Genomic DNA, 8,785 nt, shown 5'->3' with positions numbered 1-8,785 from the left:
TTGTAGTTTTAACAATTTAAAACTGGGCCTTTACAGGTTGGGCCGAATTAAATATTCAATTAATTATCAATCCTTAGGCCCATTAGTGGGAGAATTCAACCTTGATCGAACCCTAGATTCAGTCTAACCAATTGGGACCAATCTGGTTCGAATGGGTCTAAGGTTTGATCTTGAATTAAAGATTTAATTCAAGAAATTAATCTAAAATTAAATACTGATAATAGAAAATCAAGAATCAGTCAGATAGGGTTGTTCGCACAATCCATCTTGCAAAATAGATGTTAGATCACAGTTTGCAGTTTCACAAGCTACAAATTGCAGATAACGATTCTCCCATCTGCGAAATCTCCTTCGTTGCGCCGCCATCTTCGATCCAAAATAAAAATAAATAGAAAACCTAATTTCTATTACAATTACATCAAATCGAATGCCTATACATTCAGTCTAAAAATAAAAAAAAAAATTATTTTACAGACCAAATGTAATTAAATAATCAAGAAACTGCAAAATCGCAGGTTCCCTGCGCTAATCAAGATTTCGATCTCCAAGTGTACGAACAACCCATAAATCAAGAAAATTATGAAGAACAATTCTAAATAATAATCAGATTTATAAAATTTAATTTCAGATCAATCGCCCATTAACTGGAAACAAATTTTCCAGAAAAACCTTATATCTATGCAAATCTGGTAGAACACCTTCTGCCCAATTGCACAGGTTCAGATTTGATCCAATTCGGTTCAAGACCAAAACCTGGCTCTGATACTACTGAAGGGATGAGATATCCATCGTATGGACGCCCGAATCTTGTGGCGACAGCAAGAAAGAGGCGACAAGAAAGAATTTTCACAGAGGTGCTGAATTTTTTCTTCTGTGATTTCAACTCTAAAGAGGATGTGAATATAATGTCTTCTAAAGGTTGCCGCCCCCTCCTCCTTTAATAAGCTTAAAGGGATCAGCTCCTAATCCCATTAGGATTTGCTTATCCAAATCATATTTGGATCAAAATTCCCTTTAAGTGATAAGGGTAAACCCTTATCTTATCTGCAGATTAGATCAACCCCCTCCTAATCCTATTAGGAGGTTTCCAGATATGAATGTAATAATTCAGATCTGGACTCTCTGAGTGGATAGGGTTGAGACCCAATCCTATCTGCTAATCTAATATCAGAATTCGCCCCTTATTTAACTAATCAAATCAGCCCAGTTCAATATGGGCTTTAGGCCCAATAAGGTTATGTGCTCACTTAGCCTTCCAAACTGCTGCCTAATTGGGCTTCCTTGTATGCCGTGGGACCCAAGCATTGATCTACACATCAGCCACATGGGTTCAGCACAGCCTTTGTTACAAGGCCTGGCCGAATACACTATTATGGACAGTGCACCCCCTGAAACCCATAACATGGGCTCTATGGGCCCAACACTTACCCTAAGTGGTCCCTGGGCCATGCCACCTTGTAACACGTAGGGACTGTGAGCAGATGGAAGATTAGCCCATCAGGTATTACCCTCAATGGCCTTACACTTAACCTCTTAGCCCATAATGATCAAACACTGCCTGACAAGAGAGGACCTCTCCCTCGGCTGCAAGGAACAGTGTTGCACTCTCAACTCACATGGATCCCAGAAATTAAAACCTTTTGCAAATAGTTAGAAACCGTAATATATACACTTTTATATTTCATATATATTTTGTAAAACAAATCTCAGCGATTGAAATCGGCTACCAACAGTCTTGGTTTCCATCAGAGAGAGTGCATCCCCGATCATTACTTTTGTCCGACAAAGGGGCTGATCCTGTCACTATGATCACCCACTCAGATGAATTCTCAAACTGTCCCAACATACCTAGGTTTTGACCCCTGCTAAGGATCTCACTGATTGGCATATCAAAGACAGCCCAATCAGACACCTAGTGTAGTATCAGAATCGAGTCTAGGAGTCAGGTGTAACTTTCCAATTTTGCCCATCAATCTCCAAGGTCCAGGGCAACACTGGAAATCTGGTCTAGTTCATAGATTCAATTAATCCTACACTGCATGTACCTCAGGTCTCATCCTGGTGGTAGAGACAGGCCACCCCAACCAATTTGGCGGCACATCAGTGTCAGCCTTATCAAGATAGGTCTCCCCAGACAGACCCATTGGCTGTGAACGTCTAAACCAACACAAGTCTTGTAAGTGTTCGGTTTAAGGGTATTACACAGAAACACACCACAAGACATGAATTAAATATGTACTTTATTCATTTACAATAAATGTCATAAGTACATCAAACTGATTGGAGCTAAGGGCATACTAAATTGTCTAACATACAAGAATATATATATTCAAATATATATATATTTGAATATTTGAGTAGACTTTTTTTTAACCGCAAATTTTACTCCAGGTGGACTGGCCACAAATTTTGTTAACCATTATCAAAGGGAATAAATAAAATTCAAGGGAGGACATAGCCCGCCTTGTCCCAAACCTGAACAAAACAAAACTCTCCCTATCGCACTCAATCCAGCTCATAACAAAACAACTCAAAGTAACATACAAGAAAAGAGACTTACAATGATCAAACTCAAACAAACAACAGACTTGGCCATTAAAAACTATGATAAACACATACTACGAGAACATTTTCTGTTTAGTTTTTGTCAAATAAAAATGGAGGTTGAAGTGGAACATGATCAAGATTTCTTGATTCATTTAAGTGTCAAAGTAATACAAGCAAACTTACATTTCCCAGCTAAAAGATGAAGGGACAAGTAGATAAAGCACCTCTCCAAGTTCTATCTATTTTAGAACTAGTCAAACTATGAGAAACAAGAAAAGAAAAATATATCCTCTCAAAAATAAATAAAATAAAATGAGCTAGAAAGAAAGAATCTCAAATCAAAGCAATCTACATAGGAAATCCAGCTCTCAGATTCCTATACTGTTTATGCAATGCTGGATTCATGCATGAAAATATTGACTGTTTCTGTTTTTTTGGCTTCACGCCAAAGATGAATGAATGCAAGGGAATAGCAGATGGATTTGTTGGGTTCTTGACTTGCAATTGAAGTTTTTTTGCTCCTGACGATTCAAAGTCACGACCAGAATTCGACAGAATCTTCTCTATTTCAAGCTGTAGGCCTCTAACACGATCTAAACCTGCTTGCAATTCATCTGCAACTTTATTGTTCTCTTGTTGCATATTCAGAACCTCTCCATGGAACTTGGCAGCCTGGTAACTGGTGAACTCAACCTCTTCATTTTCAGAACATTCTTTGGCTACTCTTGATATTTCTTCTTGTATGTTACACAGAGATGTGAATCTGTGCTGTAATTCATCTTTTAACAATGCATTCTGCTCCAACCAGACTGTCAGTTCTGCTTGTATTTCTCTCAGGTGTTTGTATATTGGTCGGGCATCTGATTTACGAGACGTATCTGTATTCCCTTCCTGGTTCTTGTTTTCCTTCAATTTTGACAACTCATCCTTTAGATCTTGGATTGTAGTCTGGAATTTCTGTATCTGATAGACTGAACTACTGAACTTCAACCAGAAATCTAGGTTTTCTTCCAGCAGTTCATCAATGTCCCCACGGAACTTTTCTTCAATGGCTGAAACAGAGCGAGGTTTATCAACCACAATCATCTTGATGTCTTCATTTTCATCTTCTTCCGTAGGTTGAGTTTCTGAGGTTTTGGTTACAATGGATTTATTGGTCATTTCCGCAGCTTCAACATTTTTATCTTCACACAAATCTGTTGCTGGTTGGTGGCCTGAAATCATAGTTGGAATTTTAGTAGACTCAAAGGTTGCTCCTACTTCCCTCCCATCATGGGGCTTTCCTTTCTGTGATTCATTAAAATCTTTAGAACCAAGATTTGAATATTTATCAGAACCTCTCCGTCGAAAGCTTATTTTTTGACGTAAAGACCTTATCTCCTCATCCTTCATGGCATTATCACTTTTTAGTTCTCTCAGTTGCACTGTTACCTCATATTGACTATCTCGATTTTTTTTCTCTAATTCAGCTAGCTTCTTCTTTAATTCGCTATAATTCTGAAGAAGAGTAGTATATTCTGCCAGTAGAGTCTTTTCTCTTTCTTCCAATCCTTTTAAGAACAACTCCTTCCAATTTGGTTGATCATCTTCCTCAGTGGCCTCTTTCTTTGATTCAACATTTATATCATGATCTTCTGCTTGCAATGGATCCAGCTTCTGAACTGTTTCCTCCTCTTTCTTGTCAGCATTTTTTTCTGAAATATGACCAACACTATTGTTTTCCTTGGGTTGAATTACATCTTTATCTTGGTGACTATCACTCTGAACCTCCTCTGTCTTTTTTTTGACATCTGTCCTGTCCTCATCTGTCTTTCCTTCCACGCCTGTCCTGTCCTCTGAATTCATCAAACCATGAGCAGGAGTCCTCACACCTTCATGCTCTTCCAGATTTTTGGGCGGTTGGACATCGAGAAGACTTCCTACTTCTTGCAATGAACTAGTCATCTCAACCTCCTCATCAGGTTTCACATTTTGCAGCCTCTCAGAAAGATGATCAAGGTTACAACGTGCTTCAATAAAGTGAGTTTGGAGGTTGTTGTTTTGATCTTCAACATTCCTGTTGAGATCCTGTATTCTTCTCAACTCAGCATCCAATTCTCTTAGTCTGTCTCTCAAACTGTTTGAGTCATTGATCCGAGTAGCTTTATCTTCTTCCAATCTTCTGATATGATCCTGAAGTTCATCAGTTTCCGACTTTAATCTCTGAACCAAAGCAGTCTGACTTGAAACTGCAGTTTCCAGGCTGATGACTTTATTAACAAGATCATCAATCTTCTCTGCCATTTCCGACACTGTGAGAGACGTACCAGAGTTGATATCAAAGTGTTCCCTGATCTTATCACGTACAGACTCCTGTTTCAGATTGCCATCTTCTTGTTCCAAGTTCTGGTTTGGACTTGATCCTGTTGATTCTTTTTCTTTTTCAGTTATCTGCTGATTTATCTCATTACGGAGAAGTTGACATCTCAGGGTCTTTAACTTCTCATGGGCATTGTTAATTCGTTGGCATTCCACTTTTGTCTCCTCAGAACATTTCTCATGTTTCTGCTGCAACCTATTCAAGGTTTCTTGGCATGATTTCAAAGCTGTTGAAGTCATCAGAGTTCGAGCTTCATCATCCTCAATGACAGCTGCAACACCGAATTCATCTTGCAATCTGCAAACCTGCTCTTGTGTATCTGTGATCTGTTTCTCTATTTCCCAATACTTGGCAAGACTGTTCTCATATGAACTCATTAGAAACTCCTTCTCAGTCTGTAGGGCCAAGATTCCTTTTTGGAGTTTATCGATCTCTTCAAGTGCCTGAACTTTGGTCATCTGAGAACTACTATTTGTAGTGGTATTAGTAAATGTACTTGTTTTCTTGGATTGAGATTTCTTTTTGAGTAATTTGGGTGGGGTCTTTGTCTCCTTCTTTGGAAACTTTGGAACCTCCGGAACATTTGGTTTTGGGTCTTGGTCTCTTTCTTTTTGAGTATTCATGGGGAATTTAGTTGGTTTAGAGGTTTTCACGGAAGCACTATCCTCATCTTCTTCCATTTCATACTGAACTTGCTCTGGAAAAACAGTTGCAAGGGTGTTGTTGGCATTTTGTAGCTCTCCACATATATGGTCATACCTATCAGCCAAGGCTCTGTATTCCCGAAAAAATTCTTCTACAAAGTTAATGAGCTCAGGTCTCTTTCTGTAATACATTTCTGCCCTCTTGGCAAAAGAGTCTCCTTGCTCTTCAAGGAGTTTAAGAACGCCCTTCACCTTCTCCTCCATATCTGCAAAAGTTCAATTCAGAGACTAGAGATATAAATTTGTGCCACTTGCAAGTGATGATCACAAAACATTTCTGTGCATTCATTTGTTAAATACAAAATTGTTAGTTAATTGGGAAGCATCAATATTACCAATCTTACTTTGATTATATGCTCTGGATTTCTTACAGATGAATAAATGAAATCTGTGTTGTGCAGGTTCTTACTAAAATATCCTTGTGTGTGTGTGTGTGTGTGTGGTGGAAAAGAGAATAATGTTTTACGATTCCAGTTTAGTGAACTCAAGATTATAAGTGTTGTCCCCTTTTTTCTATACATAACAAATATGGAGTTTTGAATTTTGGGTTCTCAATAGTTTTATTTTCCCTTTACTGGTTTTTTCATGTCAACAAATTCTTCATCTTGTTGTTGATATAGCAGCTCCTAGTGCATTTGAAATTTGGAGAAGAACAAAAACAAAGAAAACACCAAAATCCATATCCCCAAATACAAATTTGTTAACCAGAATAAAAAGCATGGGAAGAAAAATTGAAACCATTTTTCCTCTGGTGTGAAATAAAGATTGTTGAATTCACATTCATCTAAGAAGCCACAATTGCGATGAAGAAAGAAAAGCAACAAATTGGCAAAACAATCAAAAACCAATGTTTGGCAGAGCAAATAAGATGATACCTTGAAGGTTTTGCTCGAGCCATTTCGACTGCTTTGTCCTGATGTGGCTCGCCCACCACCAGGAATACGCATTGCTTGCCGCTCTTTGCAACATCTCCTCTCTCTCTCTCTCTCTCTCTCTCTCTACACCAAAACTGAAAAATGGGAAGTCATTACGTGAATTAAAGAATAGGAAGAAGAAAAAGAAAAAGAAAAGTCTCTCTGAGAAACCAGGTTGACGGCTTTCTAAGACGTCGATCAACGAGTCATGCTTTGGGCATGAGCTGAACGTGGAATATGTGGACTTGCTCTCATGGGCTATGGACGGGAGGAGAAATCGCCCGGGATACGTGCTGAACCCTTTCACTTTAATTACCTTAATTAACCAAGACCACTAGTGATCAGCGTTCCTTGGGTTGCAGAAAAATGTATAGTTGCTAGATGTTCTTGTGTCCTTCCGGCTTCCCTAGTTCACATAATTGTGACTATGGTCTCGTAATATATGGTTGCTAGATGCCCGTATCCATCCCCCATTTCATATCCTCTGTGACCATGATCATAATATCTATTAGGATACATATTAATTACATTAATAACTTAGTAATTTGAATTAATTATATTAGTAATTTTTAATGAAAATAATTATTGTTAATTATTTATTCATATTATCTATTAGGTTGTGTTCGTTTGGAGTGTAAATACAGGCCATTTAATTAAATACCCTGGTTCATATTTGTGGTCATTTGGATGGAGTGTATTTAATCATCAAAAACCGATGTAATTAAATACAACTTCGATAGAATCAATGTAAATATTTGTATCGATAATCACAATTTTCAATTTACAACGATCCACAACTTTAAATTGAATAGTGTTCAATTCCATCGATGTACTTTTACTATTACACCACATTCAAACGCACTCTTATTGTTCTATCTTATTTATTTTACTTTAGTAATGATTAAATGTTACAATTACTTGTAAATATTACTCAAATATTTAAAATACTTAAATATTAGTAAATATATAAAATTAGGTTATAGTCATAATTAAATTGATCCATAGGTTAACTTTTTAGTAGTCATAATTAAATTAATCTAAGCCCAAGCCCATGGTCTAAGACTTCAGGTTGGGCTTGGGTTAATATTCAACCTGACCCAACCCACCCAAGTTGCCCCCTAAGAGAAATGTGGCATCTATAATTGGATTGACCCAAATCAAGTACAACCCATGCATTTTAATTATTTTTAGAAAATATTGAAACCGAAGCCCAAAAGTGTTAGACAATGTATGCCCTTAGCTCCAATCAAAATGATGTACATTATGACATTTAATGTAAATGAATAAAGTACATATTTGATTCATGTTATTATGGTGTGTTTCTGTGTAATACCCTTAAACTGGACACTTATGAGACTCGTGTTAGTTTAGAATCTTCACAGTCGTTGGATAGATCTGGGGAGATTTATGTTGCCAAGGTTAACACTGATGTGTGCCGCCAAGTTGGTTGGGGTGGCTTGTCTCAGCTGCCAGGGTGAGACCTAAGGTACATGCAGTGTGGGTTTTCTTGAAACCCTGAATCGGACCAGAATTCCAGTATTGCCCTGGACCTTGGAGATAGATGGACAAAACTAGAATGTTATACCTGACCCCTAGACTCGATTATGATACTACACTAGGTGTCTGATTGGGCTGTCTTTGGATTAGGAAACTCCTAATGGGATTAGGAGAACCTCTCTTTAAGGCTATAAATAGAAGAGCAGGGCCAACCTCCAAATCATCTCATAGACTGTTGAGTTCCAGAGAGAGACAGCACAGTTTGATTGCACTTTCTTCTTCTCTCCTACTCTTGCTGCCCTACTAGTTCGATCTCCACTTGTGGGAGTAATCAAGAAAGGTTCTTGATATTACCTTTTGGTAGAAAAAGTAATCTGAAGTCGTGCTTACTAGCCCTCCATCACATTCTTGCTGAAGAATTTGGTTTTTGCTGAAGAGCCATCCTGCTGATTCTGCTCCTACTCACACTGTGTCATCTTTAGTGGGAGCAGTCTTTGGTTTTCTCCTTGGGCGTGAACACCTTCATTGGGAGTTACTGTTACTCCGTATCAGGTATATCCCTCTACTCCCTTTTGGTTTCAGATATGGTCCAGTTTAGTTTCAAGATTGATCATTGAAAATGCAGCTTTCTAAAATAGAGAATGTGATTCCCACATGGGAGAGAGAGAAATTTTTGAAATTTCGCCCAACCTTCCTACAGGGTTCGGCCATCCATATGATGGATCTCTCATCCCTTCAAAAGAAATATAGGGGATGGGCAACCC

The 8,785-nt window shown here is 38.1% G+C and overlaps 1 protein-coding gene across 1 annotated transcript; it reads right to left on the bottom strand.

Annotated features, from left to right (window-relative positions):
• Nucleotides 1–2,651: 2,651 nt before the first annotated feature.
• LOC104590479 (protein NETWORKED 2D-like) lies at nucleotides 2,652–6,883 on the bottom strand. The gene is made up of 2 exons (XM_088898830.1): nucleotides 6,486–6,883; nucleotides 2,652–5,816 (listed from the first exon to the last, which is right to left on the bottom strand). Exons 1-2 carry the CDS (start codon nucleotides 6,577–6,579, stop codon nucleotides 2,896–2,898), a joined length of 3,015 nt encoding a protein of 1,004 aa, XP_088754956.1. The 5' UTR covers nucleotides 6,580–6,883; the 3' UTR covers nucleotides 2,652–2,895.
• Nucleotides 6,884–8,785: the final 1,902 nt, after the last annotated feature.

Source organism: Nelumbo nucifera, chromosome 2, assembly GCF_055504915.1.
Source record: "Nelumbo nucifera cultivar China Antique chromosome 2, China Antique-T2T, whole genome shotgun sequence".
NCBI classification, from domain to species: Eukaryota; Viridiplantae; Streptophyta; class Magnoliopsida; order Proteales; family Nelumbonaceae; genus Nelumbo; species Nelumbo nucifera.
The sequence above is the reverse complement of the archived record's forward strand: the minus strand, read 5'-3'. Positions and strand labels throughout refer to the sequence as shown.

Coding starts and splice junctions, on each gene's coding strand:
- LOC104590479 (XM_088898830.1), bottom strand. CDS start 6,579: ATGTTGCAAAGAGCGGCAAGCAATGCGTATTCCTGGTGGTGGGCGAGC. Junction 5,817..6,485: donor GCTCGAGCAAAACCTTCAAG/GTATCATCTTAT, acceptor GAACTTTTGCAG/ATATGGAGGAGAAGGTGAAG.